The following is an 18077-nucleotide window of genomic DNA, read 5'->3' as shown; positions in this document are numbered from 1 at the left end:
GTACTGATTTTGACACTACAAGCAATACATAGGCGGGCTTGCCCGCTAACCTGACCGTGCTCACACAACCCTCCCGCATCAACTTCTCAGTACTTGTCGCGGCGCAATATGTAAACATGCAATGTAGTCGGGGTTCTTATAAGGACCTGCACGTCATTGACAATGCATCTTGAAGTCAGTGTCTTGTTAGAATAAATAATAACAGGCAGCAGTCAAGCTTAGCTAAGCCCCTCTTTCAATGCGGCCTTATAACCCAACTTTGGCCTGAGATCAGCGTGAATTGCAAGCACTTTGGTTTAGAATCCCTTTTTGAGGGCTGTAAATGTTGTGAAACCTTGGAATAAATGCAGCAGAGCTTCTTTAAGCTCTTCTTCTTTCCATTTTAGTATGTTTAGCCAGTTACCACTCCTGGATTGTGCGGAAATGTGATTCCAATATCAACTAACTTTGACAGGTTCAGCTTGTGTGTAGGCCCACACAATGAGTAAGACCCAGATCTACAGTGAACTTTTAAACAAAGAAAACAAAGGGGTGAAGTGGAATATCTGGTTGGCTGAAAGGGTTATGGCACCAATCACAATTCATGGGAGCCGGAAAAAGTTTTAGGAAAAGCAAAGGAAATGATTACAATACAAGATACCCTCAAGCAGGAAAGCAATACAGAAGGACACAGGGAAGGAATTTAGGGTGAAAGCTCTTTTCCCACTGGGTTTTCAATGCTCACCTGTGGAAAGATATCTAATCCATCAAGAGGAGGTTGAGATATGAAGGGGAGTGGTTGTTATGAGCATATTACGCACTTACACATCTTACAAATGCTTATACCATAAATTCAGCGCTCTTATACTGACTAAGAGTTCAGCATTGATCTTCTTCATGTTGCAATCACATTATCAACACACATTATCAACACACATCATCCTTGCTCTTGTCCCAAGTCTGAGACCTTAACAATCATCACCAAGTTATGAGACAAGTACAACATAAATCTGGGAATGCTGTGGATCAAGGCAAATCATCAACATATTGTTGGCACAATGAATCACTATAGACTGAAAATTCAAGCAGTGCAGCCGTTGAAAGGACTTCATTAGGGGAGCCTGAGAGGCACAATATGATTCTCAATGAGGGGGTGGAGTTTTTCAACTCATTAAACCTCCTGCCATGTCAGTATGCCTCACATATAATTTCAGAGTACAAAGAACCATATAAGACCAGAGACACCATTTAGAAGGCATTACAGACCAAACAACCAAAATGAAAGACAACAATCAGCCAGCAGCTTTTGAAAACCAAGCTTTGTCAACACCAAAGGAAACCTCACACTATTAGCATAAAGTAATTTTCCTACAGAAAAAATGGTTACATTTAAAGCATTAGCCGTGTTCAAACTCAACCTGGTTGCATAAAAGCACCATACACCCAGTCAAACTTTTGGCTGGAAGCTATCAAGAGCTATCAATAGATACACAAAGTTGCCACCAAAAACACAACTGGGTGTACATACCGGGTTTTTGTGTCAACTGGGTAAACACATATATTATCTAATAATTGGAAATGCTGATTTAATGCATTTTCAATTGTTTGTTGCTCTAAACGCAATCATTTTCTCTGTGAAAGTTAATTTATGCTGGTGGTGTCAGAGGACCAAGTGCAATCGGAGCCAATGAGGCACACAAGGCAAATTGACAAGGGGTTAGAGGCTGCATTGGACCCAGTAAAGCCCCCAGCTTTGTTACCTTTTTGTAATTTAGCCTGGTTGAGGGTTTTCCTTAATTTAGTTCAAGGGTAAATAATCAACCCTTTGTTTGGTGTCTATCATGATATGTAAACAAAGGGTACATTGTTAGCTACAATGTTGTTAGTGAGTTCAGCCATTTCATAATCATAATGAAGATAAGTTTTTGTAATGCACTCTTGAAACTCAAGTGTAGGAGTGTGTTTCACTAATTTGTACTTATTTAGGGTACTCAAAGCAAGTATGTACGCATACATACTTTTTGCTACATACTTGTTTTTGGTGGGGAAAACAAGACCAAAAGTATATTTTTGTTTTTTCCCCGCCAAAAAAAAGTATGTAGCGCAGAATATCTACGCCTACATACTTGCTTTGAGTACCGTGATTATTTTATCTTTATTATAAGTGATGTAACATGTCAATACGTTTTAGAGGTTTTTACACTGTAAAAACCTAAAACCATTGACAGGGCACATCTGGGCTCCAGAAGCATTTGTGAATCTTTATGTTCAAAATAATCGACAGATCCTTCTCAAATCTGCCTTCACTTTGCATTGACTTCATCAACACCGCATCATCATAGTCATCAATCACCGGCCAATCTTCCCTTGCAACTCCATCACCCCTATTGATTATCTTCTGACAGCTCAAATTTTTATCAAATGACATACAAATGTATCTTCACCTTGATAAGGAGTTCCTTTTTAGACAAAGAATAGGAATTTTAATTGGATGGGACTTTAAAAGAGTTTAAAGGCATAATTGTGTACAAGTAGACGCAGAAAGTATATGTCACCCTGTAGTGATCTTTTGGCCCCAAGGATATGGTATCTTTTCTGTGTCTACTTGTACATAAGTGATCTAACAAATGATGGCACTGTGAGCTATGGTGAGAGCTACTGTGAGTGGTTTTGATGGTCATGAATTGTACTCAAACAACTACCCAACACATTCACACCAAGTCTTGAGATAAAACAAATTGTAATGTTTGATTATTAAGACCTCAATGAAAGATAATTATAAGGGGTACACAAACATCTCAACCTGACCTCAAAAAGACATCCAAAAAACCCGTGGCAACCCGATTGATTTTGAGTTTTTAGCGCTAAAAAATCAAACTTCAATTGAGTTACAATGGGTTTTATTAAGTCGGGTTGAGATGTTTGTGTACCACTATAGTTCCAGTGTCATGATTTCCTCAACATCCATGTTCTCATCAAAGCTACCATCAACTCAAATTGCAAATGATTAAATCCATCTTTTCATCAATTGAACAAGATCTCTGCTTTACAACACAAAAAGATAGTCATTGGCTCTTTTCCATTTTAAAAATTAAGTAAGCCATACTTAAATGCAATCATTGAGACTGATGTGAATAGGAACAGATAAAAAAATCACTATTGAAAGATGGGATAGGCAAGCTCGAGAAGTTAACTGTTGAACTCTGATTGGTTGTTAAGTTTTGATCAATTGCTTGATTTTGATTGATAGTTGGATTTTAATCAATTGTTCAGTTCCAATCAATTGTTTGATTTGATCAATTATCCAACTTAAATTCCCAAAGATGATTTTACATGGCTGTTCTTCTTAGTGATTTATTGAAAGAGATGTGATATGAATTAATAGCAAAATCGATTTTCAAATTAGCAACAAAGTAACCATGAATGAGATGAGTGAGAGAAAAACTGACACAAGCAGTTAGATAGATAGCTCCTCCAGAGATTGGTGAGAAGACCAAGTCAATTCCTTGAAGTGTTGTATGGTAATTGCAGTGCAATTTTGTTATCTGTACATAGAATGAACACATAGCCTGAGACCTGCTGGGCTAAGGGGTGTTTGTGGAAAGACACAAGTCAGGTAATGGCAGGCTGGGGAGGGATGGGTTCATCATGGGGCTCTCAAAGCTATCAAGAAAGGTCCGGAAGTGACATCCAGAACATTTTGGAGGTGTCCCAGAAGTTTCTGGATGTCACTTCTGGACACTTCTGGGGCACAAAACACAAGTTTTGAACACCTCTAACAGACCTTCAAACAATTACAAACGGGTATAACAAGACCAAATGGATATTTTCAAAAATTGTGTCAATCAATGAAACCAACACCAACAAAGATTGATGCAGCAAATACATCACGGAAATTGTTGGCTACATTGGCATCATGTTGTTGTGTAGTTGGGTTAGTATGTCAAGTACATCACGTAGAAGAGCAGTAAGGTACTTAGAAGGTGTGATGCAGGAATGAGGTGCTGATAATTCAAGACTAGGGCAGGAGAAGAAGACTCAAGTTGGAGTACGTGTAGTGTTTCAGGTGGCTTAGATAAACTGGTACCACAAATCCCAATGTAGCTTTTCTTCTTTTTCATCTCTGTTCATTCTTGTCCAAATTTGTATCTGTCTCAACTACTTATGTGTGTGTGTTTTATCATTTTCTCTTTGGGATGTGTTTTCAAAATTTTGTGTGACCTGAACTTTTCATTTATACCGGCTCTCTCTCGAGCTCCAGTTTCCCTCCTCATCACGTGGAAACTGAAGCTTGAGAGTAAGCATTTTTTTCCTCTTACTCAAATATCTGTGTGTGCTTTATTACCTGGACTGTACTCACCCTTTACAACAGCCCTTCCTACCACTGTTGTTTGTCCTGCTCTTTTGCAGGTAAGGCGTGATTTCCTCTGCCCTCTTTTCTACCTTTACAAGTTCATCCAGAACTTAACGTACCTGTTCTGTCCAGGTGATTATCTCTTTTTCTTTCTCTTATTTAGTTTTCTATTCTTCTATTTTCTTCACTACTATATGCGTGTGTTTGAAATTCATGATCACGTGGAAACTGAAGCTTGAGACCCTTCCTACCACTGTCGTTCGTCCTGCTCTTTTGCAGGTAAGGCATGATTTCCTCCACCCTCTTTTCTACCTTTATGAGTTCATCCAGAACTTAACGTACCTGTTCTGTCCAGGTAAGGCATGATTTCCTCCGCCCTCTTTTCTACCTTTACAAGTTCATCCAGAACTTAATGTACCTGTTCTGTCCAGGTACCTCCACTCAACAGTGTCAACAATCAATCCGCTTGAACTCATTACACATCAGATCAACTCAAAGGCATTCCAGAGAAACCAGCAGCTGAATTATTCCAAGTGAGTATCATGAATATCTTGCAATGTTTGAGAAATTACACTCAAATGTGCTACCACCTCATTGAGAGTATGAGTTTTGTGTTGACTTAATACCAGGAGCAACTCAAGCCTGCAAAGTGATGCCATTATCACCAAAAGTAGGGGAGGCGTTATATGAAATGTTAGAGAAAGGATTGAAAAATGGAACAATCAGACACACCGCTCCTCCGTGGGGTGCACCTGCATTATTCACTGGCAAAAAAGATTGAAACTTTTGCCCTTGCTTTGATTGTCGGAAGTTGAATGCAGTGACAATAAAAAAGAAGTATATATTTCCTTTCACAATGGAATTCATTGATGGTCTTTTGAATGCTGAGGATGTCATGCTAAAGAGACAAAGCGCTTTCATTTGCAAGGCTGTACAATTCTATTTTGTCCAACAGGTGCTCCAGGATTTTTCAGTATGTCATTCAAGATATTGCACAAACATACATAGGTAGGGATGTAGCAGTGTATCAGGATGATATTCTCTACCATAGTCTCATTTATACAGGACCAGGTGTAAGAGATATCAAAGAAACCAAATGTATGGCTCAAGCCAAAAAAATGCAAGTTTTCTAAGGCATAAATATTGTACCTAGGTTTAATCATTTCAAGAAAGCAAAGCCTACTTTTGGATTAAGAACTCAAGGAGGTGAGTGTACCTTTTGTCATCCCCTATCCCACTCCCAATGAAATCCTTACTCATATCCTCTTGTGCCCTTTGTAAGACACCAAACAAATTTAAATCATGAACTCATGCAATTACCCACACCCCAAAATGTTAATGGTTTGTCCTCTCATTATAGTCCAATCAGGTTTTCTTCTTTATGACATTCAACCTCAGGCTACAATGCCATACTTTTTCAAGCTACACTGTGTTGATATTTGAGATTAAGTAAGCCCCTCACAACACGTAGTTGAACCATTGCTTTGATCAGAGCCAAGATACCTCCACATGCAATTTACAAGAGCAAGCATACATAAACATTTGTCACCATTGTAGTCCCATATTGTTGCCATCTCTGTATAGCTACTTGATGCCCTCTCCTCAAAGATCCTTTCACTTGCTTAGCCCAGATTCTTCCTCACTATAAGAGAAGTACACACCCAAGTTATGTAGTGGGCGCGGCACAATTTTGACGCCCCGGGATGCACCTGGTGCGGGTGCACCCGGGCATGTCTTTTTTGGTCTGAATTGGAGTGGGCGCGCCCATGAACCTAAGCATGTGATCTACAAGGTTTTCTGCTGAAATCAGCCCTCTTCCACCTTCAAATCATTTCAAATGAATCAATGTGTGTTATGGGTACCACCCCGCATCATATTCTTCCAGTCATGGAAGCATTTACAGTCTGGATTGAAATTTACCCCAACAACAAAATTTTGGACTACATTGATAGCAACACATGTTCATTGACCTTTTTTTGATTTGGTTGATTTTTGTTGTACTATTGCTGTTGAATGTGTTTATAAGGTGTTCATATGAGTTTATCAATGTTTTCTGGGATGTAGAAGATGTGGCTGACAAAGCATCATCAAATACTTGTGAAGATGTAAAGTTATGTAATGACTAAGCTCAGAGGAGCAGTGTGGTGTTGCCAATAAAAGATAGAACCTGGGGTAATCAGGAAATGTGTAAGTCAAGGCAACAGGCCACAAAAGCTACATAGAGCTAATCAAAACATGACAAACCTGTGTGCAACAACATCAGTATACATAGTAGAGAAATAAAAAGAAGAAAGATTAAAAACATAAACCTGTGTGCAAGCAACAGGATCACAGTACGTTCAAGTGAGGTAAATGAGTAAAAAGCAGAAATACTACAAATATGTATATAAGAGACTTTAGTTGTTATAGTTGTTGATATGAGAGTGTATAGTGAAAGTACTTACAGATTCTTTTCGATAAGGAAAAGAATCTGGGTACAAACAACAACAACTATTCAAGTCAAAATGAGAACACAAGAGCAGCACAAATTAATCAATCACATTCGAAAGAAGACACTCAAGTCACACACGACTTATTCCCAAAACAGACACAATAATACCTCATTAGGTTCCTTCATAGTAATCTCCTTACTCACACATCCCAACTCGTACATATCTTTGTTAATTTAATTTCATTAATTTGAATAACTCCTTCTCTTGTCACGTAACTGCACACCGGAAGTCCTTGGCCAATAGGACAAAAAGACATCATTAGGTAATACCAAAAAGACAGCATTAGGTAATACCACAACAAAACTCTTTTTTTTTTCTTTTTTTGTCCTTTTTTTGCGCCTCCTGCGCCCTCTTGCGCCCCCAGCCAAAATGAGGGTGTGCCTGACCCCCTCCAGGCGTGCCCGGGCACTTACTTTTTCCCAAGCTTGCGCCCACCACATGACACCTGAGGTTCACAATACTTGTATAGGGAAAGCTGTGCTTAGATTTCCCTGCATGGTCCGGATCAGATCCATCACCTCTTTGTATCTCAGAATGTGGGATGTCTTTTAACATTGTGACAATGACTTGCATTCATCCACACAATGGCCTTGGGGGGTGTGATGATCCTACACCACATCTGTCAACAAGCACTTCTGCCAAACTTCTACGGTCCAAAACCTCACCGTAGGGGCTTTTGCAGGGAGCCTCTGTCATTTGCTTTTATCTCATTCCACACCAAGGATTTGGGTATGGTCCAAAGAGAAAAGATGGTACCTTACTCTGGCACATATTGTACAGATTTTCCACCGAGGAAACTGCTCCCCTCCATGAACAAAATTGCTTCAAAGCTTTGGCTTCAATAGCAATTGTACATGTAAATTACGCATGTAACTGCTGCAAATGGGGAGTGTCGGTGAAAATGGTCGATTTTGTTCATCTGTTATCTGCGTAATAAGAGCGCTTTCCTCGGTGAAAAAATGTACAATATGTGTCTTACTCTGGCGCATATCCTTCTCTTTGGACCATGCCTGAATACTCGGTGTGGAAAAAGATAAAGGGGATTGAAGGAAGCTCCCTGCAAAACCCTCTACCGCGAGGTTATGGACCGTACAAGTTTGGCGTAAGTCCCTCGCTCGCCTCAGCCGTGGGACTTTGTTAAGTTTACCAGAACACGTGTGTGTGAAGCGTGACTGATGCGGACGTGGGAAAGCTATCCAGAAAAACCCCAATCCGTCAGGCTCTGCGGCGCTCTCACTTCTGCTAAATTGGGATCTACCAGGATCTACCCTGTCGCTGTCAATGGTCATGGTCTTTTCAAATCGTTTTTAGTGTTCCTCAAACTCTACATCTTCTTTGCCGACAGACAGAATTGGCCAAGTCCGTTGAGGTCAGGCTGGATTAGGATTCGGATCGATTATTCGCCAGCCGCGTCCTGTTCGGCGCGGTGATCACTGATTAACCCAGGTTGAATTCCGTTGGGGTACATGTATTGGCAAGCTATCCGCAATAAACGCGTGGTCATCCACGTCTCTTTATAATTCGCTTTGAGTTTTACGCTTTGAACATGAGTCAAGCTCGTCTTGGACCGGAGTCACCACTCACTTCTATGATACCAGCAAATGATACACATTGGGGTGAAAATGCCCAATTGATCGTCAACAATCCACTACGGCGCGCGCGATTGATAACTGCCTCATTCATGAAGGTGCTAACCTTGTCCAACGAGAATCCTCCTGAATCCTCATCCTTGCTCGTCAGCGCATCGCCATCTCGTTAACTGTTGCCTCAATTATCTGTTGGGGAACAACGTTGATCTCTTCTGGGTCGCTTTGGTATGTACCTCATCTTATCTAGATACATCACAACGTAGAATACACCGGCAGCATGCTTGCCTGTCTTCATGTCTGTCCACATTACTTAATTAATTTACGTTTTTGTATCCAGTGACGTCCCCTGAGACGTTTTCCGTCCGTTTTGCTGGGCTGATAACGTCCCGGACTACCTCCTATTGTTACACTTCAAGCGCATCACCATCAATCTTCTTATCTGGCCTTTTCTCATATCCATATCTTTTGTGCGTTCCCACCAGCTTGGAGGCTCCTCATGACATTATCTCGCCCTTCCCAACCTGCTGCCTTGCGAGGCACTTCCAACGATCCAAATGGCTCCCTATCTATTGGAGTCCCACTTCAGCAATCTACTCACCTCAACGCTCCAACCGAACCGGGGTGTCCTCAGCTGTCCATTGGAGTCCGTTCAGTCCCCGTGCCTGCCACCAAAAAAAAAATCAACATGCGCAGGGTGGCGTCTTGGATTGAGGATGATAACGAGGAGGACGATGAAGAAACCCCTTGTAAAAAACGCGACGTTCGCACCTTGAACGAGAAACAAGCTCACTGGGACGTTCCGGAGACACCTGTGCGGACATACGACATTCACCCAGAAACTGATTTTCTTTACGGATCGGACGTTGAGAGTATTGACCTGGATGATTTACCCGCCTCGCCTCCTCCGCTACGTTACAAATCTTCCCAGTGTCCTCAACAACTGCCTTGTGTGGACAAGATAGAATCGAAAGTCAATCTAGAGTCTCGCTCAGATTCAGAAGACGGAGATCAAATCACCCCGTCGAACTCATTTTTTGTGTCACCCCAATCGTCGTGGATGAAACGTCGACCGAAGCGTTTGAATAAGCTTGGTCATTCGATCTCTTTGCCAGCCTTGCACACTAGACATAGCCAATCCATTTTGATCTCACCCACCGGCTCCCCAATATTTGAAGAAGAAGAGCCAGGTAATCTTGTGCCAGTGAGAAAACACAAATCACATTTCCCATCAATATTCTTTGCATTATGGATATACCCCATCATAAAGTTTTTCATGACAATTACAAGGCTGTCTCAAAGTGCATTACAAGGCCTCATCAATTTGGTAGACTTCCTTCAACGGGTGATTGATTCTATTCAGCTTTACTTGGAAGATTTGGATGCCACCATCGATAGCATCAGTCTTGCACTCGAAAACCTGGGACGATTAGTTCAAAGAGAAGAACAACGGTTAAAAAATCGCAGTCAGATATTCCAGGATAAGAAAGCTTGACATCCTACTCCCTATGCGCGAAATTCAGATTCATGAGAGCTTCATGATGATATCAAAATAGTTGGTGAGTCATTTCTGGATTCAACGTAGACTATGAAAACGGTGGCGGTCACACTGACATATAACTCTTTTGCTCTAGCTAGTTTGTATTTCCGGCAAGTCTTTCTTCCTCGTTGTTATCTTTCATTGCACTTTTCTTCGTATGTTCACAAGATCAAAGATTTGGTGGTTAATGCATCTTGAAAAAATAGCTCTAATGCTGGCACCAACCCTACTATCTTTGCTTCACTGCTCTTTTCACATTCAATTTTGAGCCAATATCAATACGCAATGTCATATGTATACAACATGTACCAGTTTAATTTCACATAAAACCTTAGTACCTGTTTCAAATCTAAAAAATTCTCGCAAGTAATTAGAAACATGTGCTTTTAACCCATCACCATTGATTTGTCGTTTCATGATCCCTACATGACTGCACTTGAAGTGCAGAGTCCTATAAAACCATGAATGGCCATTGATTCCAGTCAGACGGGCTCAGACTGTAGTTTTCAGAATGATCAATTAAGATTACTACATTCCTTGTGTGGAATACATCAATAACTCAAAATGTACACACCCAATTCAACACTTTTCCGTTCACCTTTCAAGTTGCTTGCAAGTCAGTTTCTCTTGTACAAAAACTGCGCCAATAATGAATGCCTTTGTCATGATTGGAGAAAATCTGAAAGGTGCTGTGAAAAATTCTGTTTTTTTGTGCTCTGTGTTGAAACTGAAAGTGAATGATCTCTGTATCACATGATGGCTCCTAATTTACCCAACGCGCTGCACATATGTAGTGTGGGTGCTATGGCTCAGGTGTGTAGTGATCAATGCTTTACAACCAATTATAATTCCAATCAATTTCCCGTGCTCAATTGAAGGGAAGTTGTTTGATGTTTGCAGTTATGGGTTCTACTGCATGCCTTGCCTTGGGCTTGAATAGAAACACCCCCCTCGGAGCAGCCTTTTGCTTCATTTGCCAATGTTTCTGCATCACTTTGTTCTGCAAATTGGCACAAAAAGCTTCTGCTTGACATGTTAACAAATGTTGTTGAAGATTTACATGTAAGTCTATTTCTTTTACTATACTTGAATATCAAGATTGGGTATGACCGGCTTTTTCTTTGTAAGGGAATCCTGGGTAAATTAGGTCTCATCCACAAAGTCTGGACAACCAAAGTAAAACAACTTGTGTTCATTGGCGTCTTGGTGAAATACATTCATTCTGATTGGAAGTTTTGCTGCCATTGTCAACAACTGAAATTCAAACTGGCTGTGTGGCATCACTACATGGAGCCCTCCTGACTTGAGCAGTTGCCTGTTTTCTCATCAAACACGGGCTACATAACAAGATTGGTATTGTCAAATTAGTTTATTCTTTTTATTCTTTTAATCATTTTTTATTGTTGTTTATTTTTAATTTCTTTATATAAATGTTGGCACAGACCACTGATTCAGGTGCAAACAACTTTACTGGGAGTGGATGTACCTTCCATGATGCTACATCATTGAGAGTCCCCACCCAATATTGAGCCCAATTTTGAAAACTCAGACTGTGAAGGCCATGTGCATTATCAAGAAGATACTGACACCAAAGATTGTGACTCTGAAGCCAATGAACCACCTGACCTCAATTGGGATCAATAACAACCTTCAATGCATGACTCTGTGGCCCCATCAGGAGGTTGGAAGCCTGATGATGTTTGGTCAGCAGGTAATGAAGTGTTTTTTTTCCAACAAAAAATGTTACTGATGATGGTTTTGTTTTTGTTATAGGTTGAAAAAGAATTCCAATTGATTGCTTCTGGCAGATCTTGATGTGACTAATTCAAACTCATTATGAGTGCACATAATTAAGGGATCATCACCAGTAGCTGTCATTAGTGAAATGGTAAGCACAAGGTGTGCAAATGTGCATGTGATGCTCATAAATTAAGCTTTCATTCTATATATATACTAATTTTATACATTTGAAAAACTCCTTGACACCAGGCCATCAACCAGATGATTGCCAAGGATTCCAAAGAACTCTACTATGGCAACCTTCATATAACTTCCAACAATTGGGCTTTGGTCAAGGCTTTAAACAATGTTACTGTGGTAAGTTAATACAATTCTACACAGTTATTCATACAATACTCTCTATCTGACTCAAAGCTCCTTGATTGTATAAGAGTTTTTGACAGGGGAATCTGTGTGTTGGAGGTGATACACCAACTGCTGGAATTCTCCTCCTGGAGTATCAGCTGATCAAGGAGTCTATTTTGGCCAAAGCAACAATCTTACCTTACAAGAGCTTTCAAGATATGATTGGTGTGATGATCAAGAAGCTCAATGGTTACCAAAAAGAAGTAGTCAAGTCCAGTGTGGTTGTTTTTACAACTATGCTGAACCCTTCTTTACATCTGGGCTTTTTCACTACATAATTTCCAGACAAAGTTAAGTGTGTGAAGCAATTAAGTAAAAATGTATTCAAAGGTGTTAACTTTGAATCCCACAAACCACAGCACAAGGCTCCAATTCAGCTGAACATCTCATCTGATCTACTCACCCTTACAATGCTTTCAAGTTCAATCCAAAACTAGCAGTGCAACAGAATACAGACAATACCAAAATTCAACAATATCTGGATTGGGATCTCAATGGGCCCAGAAAGAATCAATTCATGTTAGAGTGGTGGAAGGTAAGTTGCTGATTCACATATTCTAATGTGGAATCACACTCACCATTTCATATCTTTAGAGATACTGCAAGATCTATCCAGTTGTTGGCATGATGGCTCAAGATTATTCGAGGTGTCTGGGTTACTTCATGCATAATAGAGTACACTTTCTCTGCTGCAGAAGGTATATACACTACTAAATGTGGCGGCCTTGGACCCAAGAAAATGGAGCAGGCTGTTGGCTGCCAGCTATGGTTGATATTGGGTGTGAAAATTGAGTGTGAAACCCAAAGGCGCATTTGAGGAGGCCTTTCACTCATTGCTCAGGATTTTGCTGGTAAGACTAAGGAGAATTCCAAGCATCAACACCATTGTACATTTCTATTTTGGATCTTTACTTTTCTGTTATTGCTTTCTCTGTTTCTACTTTTTCTTTTTTCAACTGTTGTAGCAATACATGCAATAAATTCCAATATATCAGAGTCACAGGATCTGTAGTGCTCTATAGCGCTCCCATAGTGCTCCTGGCGCTATATTGCAGTGCCTGGTAGTGATAAGGCACTCCATTATTCCTGGGCCAATAAAATTGAAATAGATAGTGTAGTATAGACTTAGTGCTTGAGAATATAGTGGGACTGCACTACACTACCAAAAAATGAGAATATAGCCAATTGTAGCATAGTGGTTTGGTGTAGATGAGATCAATGAAATAAGTGGGGAACAAGACATGGTCTTGTGATGCCTGTCATCAGACATTTTTTGACTGAATGAGAGTATGAGATTATCATGAAAGAAGACAGATGATCTGACATACCTGAAGAGCTTTCTCTGAACTCAATGGATTGGTTGAAAAGTCAGAGTGCGATGACTGTCCACCAATTTTGGCTAAACGGCCAAGGTAATAGTGCATACAAATAAATATCAGATAAATGACTTGTAATGTTTATACACATCAGCTTTTGATCACAATATTAGTTGGAGGGGTGGCACAGAAACTGGACAACATAGTTCCTCTTGTTGATGTTGATTGAGCGTCAATACCAGATAGAATAAAAGACTTGATTTCAAAAGCAATAACCTGGTCCATACAGCCTGTACATACATCACTTGTGTCACCAATGATTAGGCATGACACTACCTGCAAAAGGCAGGTGGTGGGGTTACTAAGGGGGGATTGGCCATTCAAACTTTCACTCGACTAGTAACAGGTATTCATTATAAATTGGTGTGCCAGATCCTTGACCAGTTTTTCCAAAAAGAAAATCTGAGACAAGTTGATAATGTATAGGTTTATGCAACATGACCAGCCTCTTGAAGGACATTTTTCTTCATATACCCAAAATTTCCAGGTCATTTGTGCATTTCAATCACCAACATCCAGTGTTTTTCTTGGAACCCCTATGCGTTATTATATCACAGCTGTTTCAAGAAAGATTGACAACTTTTTTTTTGGAGAAAGCCGTCTCTGCAGCAGGTAAAATCAGACAAACAACTTGTTTACAGGTTTAATTTTTTCTGTATTCTTCCAATTAGCAGACAGACAAAACCAAGTGAGAGGTGTTACATACCAACAAGATTTTTGAAAAAACAAACAATCTATGTTGAAACAGCTGTATGCAATAATTCAAAATTTGGCGCGCACCAGCCTGATGGAACCCCACTATGCAAAATGGCTGATTATGAATCTGTGCGGGTATGCATTTGCACAGAGTTGACTGTATAATTCAAACAAGGGGGGTTTGTTATGACTTTTAGGGGGTGAAGGTGAGCAAAGACATTTATTTTGAAATATCAGGCCATGCTTTCTTTTTGTCTACATCATATCACACTCAAAACTTGTCACAAATCAAACCTCTTACCACCTTCCATTATAATCTGAGCACAAACCTCTGTTACAAATTTTGAGGTAGTAGCTTACGATGATTTTCCAGTCACTTGCAGTTGAATTCTGAATTTGGTGTTTTGGGAAATGTTATGCTCATTGTCTAAGGCTAGGGAAGGTGAAAGTCTACGGAAAGCCTCAAAAGTTCAAAACAAAACTTATTCAATTGGTGTTTCCATTGCCTGCCTGTCTCCAAGGGGACATCTACATTCACTACAATAGAAAGATATGCTCAAAGAAGCATGGCCATGGCTCTAATTTGAAGGAAGTTTGAAGCTGACATTGGACCTGGAGGCTGTCAAGGGACAGACAGTCAAGTCAGGGTGGAATTGACCGCCTCAAATTCCCCTGCTGGATTGAGGGCAAATGACAAGATGATACATCACAATATATCTGAGGTTGATCCAACGTGTATAATTCGTCATATTCAAGGCCAAACAGGCAACATACTCTGAGCGAAGGTGATTACACTTGACCAATTCGACAAATAGGCTCAAAGCATCCTTCAAAATTCTCGGCAGTTTATTCAATAGCGTTTTCTCGTTTTTGGCAGGACATCAAGGCGTACACATACACGGAGTATCATTTCCCTCACTTCCAAAGACACGTTAACAAGCAGCAGCTTTTTTGCAGCGTGGAAACATCAAGTTCAAGAAGCACAATAAAAACAAGTCGCACAAATGAAGATGCGCTTGTTGTGATGTACCTTGGCTGTTTTGTTTAGTTCCAGTTCCCAGCCACTGGTTCTGGGCGGTAATTAGATTGAGAAGGGTTTGGAGGTCCTCGGTTCTGAAATCCTCCACCTCCACCGCCTCTTGGCCCACCTCGACCTCCTTAAAAATGGTAGCAAGAGGAGAATAGTAGAACAGTCAGTCAGTTTGACTCAACAGGATGATAGGTCGGAGTCAACGTACGATATCCGTTGTTAGGAAAATCTCCTTCTGGTCGGGGTCGGTAGTTACCCGGACCGTCAGGACCAGCTCGCCATGTTCCACCTCCACTTCCGCCACCGCCACCACGGTATCCACCAGGCCCACCCCTATGAGGCGGACCCCCTCGATAGCCTGAACCTCGACCACCCCGATAACCGTCGTGGTGAGGTCCTCCTCGTGAGCCACCGCGATATCCACCGCGTCCACCATTGCCTCTGAAACCCCGACTGGGAAAAGTTGGCGGAGCTGGTGTTACATCAGGCGCTGGCACCTGAGTATCTGCATCAACGACCACATCCTCCGCCCAATCAATCGTACGAGCCACAACCTCAGCCTGATCGCTGCTCAACATTTCCGTGGGCTTGGACCAATCCGAGGATTGAGGGGCTTCTTCTTTCGAAGGGTTGGCGTTCCAGTTCTCAGCATGATTTGGCTCTGCACTGACGATCTGAGCTGTTTCTAGGAGCGCCTTGTTTCTTGCCACGTGGTCGATTGAAAGGTTGGGAGAGGATGTAAGGGAGTGGGATGGAGGATCGACGGGTAAATGGGCTGGATCTGGACTGGCTGCTACGCTAGGTTCTTCAGCAACTTCGGAATGTTGAAGGAACATCAAATTGTTCTTTTCGGTGGAGCTTGGATTCGAAATGTCAGCAGCTGGAGGTGCCGTGAGTTGAGTGATCATTTCTTTGATTCGTGCGACTGTGAAGTTTGAAAATGCAGACATGGCATAGAGTCAGTAAACGAGTCAAGGTGTGGCAAACACATGAGACTGACATGGAACTCCTGGAATCACTTCGACCTCTGCACCGCTGGCAAGACTTTGGATGCTTTGGAACGCATCTCCGCCACCTCCAGCAATAGCTAAGGATTTTGAAAACAATGAGCTATGGGACTGGTCGATGTATCCAAAAAACTAGACTATCGAAAAACTTACGTCCGTTGGCCAATTGGTGAAAGAGCGCATTGATGGCAGCAACTTCCTGACCCGTGGCGGTCTCGAGGACCGGTGCCATGATAACAGGAGCAAACGATTCACCAGCTTGATTGGCAGCGTTGAAGAGTGAGTAGAGGTGTAGGAATTGGAGCAAGAATGTCAAGTTAGACTCGGCATTTTTCTGATTATCTCACACGAATTTTGTAGAGTCAGTATGGTTTGTAGGTGTACTGATATGCAGCGTGATAGCTAAGAAAAAAATGTTGTCTCAGAGAACTCACTTGCTCAGCAGCTATAGCGGCATCAACCCGTCCCTTGACTTTCCTCTCCTCTTCTTCTCTTACGGCATTGATTCTCTGTTCGTCTAGCAATTCATCCTCCTGAAGATACGCGTATATTTAGGGCTCTTGCATCCCAAGCTTGGAGAATGAAGTGAAACAAACCTCTAGGATCTTGAGTAGGTCTTGTAATTCTTTCACGGTAGCTTCCAAAGCTGGCTTCGAAGCAATTGCTCGTTTTTGATCCTCGTTCAAGGGTGTTGAACTAGTCTCGTAGCCAGCAATTCGTTGCTATCATTTTGAGTCAGATCAGTCAGATCTTCCGATCGAGGTGCTTTAGTATAGTTAACAAGATCACGATACCATTTTTTTGGTGGCAGCCCGGATCCGTTTCTGAACTTGCTGAACAGGCGAGACAATCTGGGATGGGATGGGGGTAGCGGTAGAGTGGGAATTCAACGTGAGGGAGGGAGGTTCAAGGGTGATGCCAAGCCCTCCAACCATGACAGGAGCTGAAGGTGCGCTCGCGTTTTCAGCATTTTCGGTAGCAGGGGTGATAGTAGAGGGTTGCTCGGATTTGGTTTGTCCCGAAGTGGAGGCTGTCTTTTTCTTACGGGATCGCTTGGAGGCTGAGGTGGCACTCGGTGGAGCTGAAGTGAGGCCAGGGATGACACGACTAGCTTTCAATGTAGAAGTCGGTGGTTGGTTGTCCACCTGAGAAGTTGTCTGAGATGTGGGGCCAGGCATGTGAGTGTCTAGAGATGATGCTGAGAGTGAAGCTGTGATGATAAAGGGAAGTAGGAAAGACAATTTTTTATCAGCTAAGAATCGAAATCGTTGGGAAGAAGATGAGAAAGAGAAAGAAGAGATGATACAGACCAAGTTGAAGCGAATTGAAGAAGATGGAAGTCTATGTTTCCTGTTGTTGTTGATGATATGGTTCGATCGAATCCTTTTGGTGGTTTGTTGATGACAATCTTCAAACCTCGATCATCTTACAATCTGCTTATTAGCATATGTACCAAAATGCTACTACAGGGTCATCCTGGTATCACGTGAGTTTGACAAGTCATCTCATCTTCACTTTCACTCACAATTCCCCATCTCAAAGCAAGCATCCATTGACGCAAACTGTGGAGACTAATCAAATGGCGGGCAACACCAGTTGAAAACCAAGGGAGTGAGCTCCCTACATAGGACCGCGCATCTCGCGTTTCAGGTGACAAAATCCAGCAAAATCTTTGTCAAATGTATGTGGCAGCATCAATTGATACACACCTGTGAAATAACACAAATGGGTCTTGTTTCAACACAAACAGGATCAGAGTATGTTTTCTGGACAGCTCATTCAGAGAACTTCTGTGTAACAGATCAAGAGCAAAGCCTGTGTTGAGATTCCTGATTCCATGCTGGGAAGAACCATGTACAAGTTGTTGTTGAC

At 41.5% G+C, this 18077-nt stretch overlaps 2 protein-coding genes across 2 annotated transcripts; one reads left to right on the top strand and one right to left on the bottom strand.

Moving 5' to 3' along the window:
- Nucleotides 1-8371: 8371 nt before the first annotated feature.
- MELLADRAFT_112547 (uncharacterized protein) lies at nucleotides 8372-9906 on the top strand (the record flags this gene model as incomplete). The annotated part of the gene is made up of 3 exons (XM_007417056.1): nucleotides 8372-8560; nucleotides 8662-8737; nucleotides 8897-9906. 3 exons carry the CDS (start codon nucleotides 8372-8374, stop codon nucleotides 9904-9906), a joined length of 1275 nt encoding a protein of 424 aa, XP_007417118.1.
- Nucleotides 9907-15005: 5099 nt separating this feature from the next.
- On the bottom strand, nucleotides 15006-17383 carry MELLADRAFT_118251 (uncharacterized protein; the record flags this gene model as incomplete). The annotated part of the gene is made up of 7 exons (XM_007417050.1): nucleotides 15006-15325; nucleotides 15407-16123; nucleotides 16199-16285; nucleotides 16359-16539; nucleotides 16640-16738; nucleotides 16802-16927; nucleotides 17000-17383. The coding sequence occupies 7 exons, from the start codon at nucleotides 17381-17383 to the stop codon at nucleotides 15213-15215; spliced, it is 1707 nt and encodes a 568-aa protein (XP_007417112.1).
- Between the last annotated feature and the right edge of the window lie 694 nt (nucleotides 17384-18077).

Source organism: Melampsora larici-populina (assembly GCF_000204055.1).
Source record: "Melampsora larici-populina 98AG31 unplaced genomic scaffold MELLAscaffold_67, whole genome shotgun sequence".
Classification (NCBI taxonomy): Eukaryota; Fungi; Basidiomycota; class Pucciniomycetes; order Pucciniales; family Melampsoraceae; genus Melampsora; species Melampsora laricis-populina.
The sequence above is the reverse complement of the archived record's forward strand: the minus strand, read 5'-3'. Positions and strand labels throughout refer to the sequence as shown.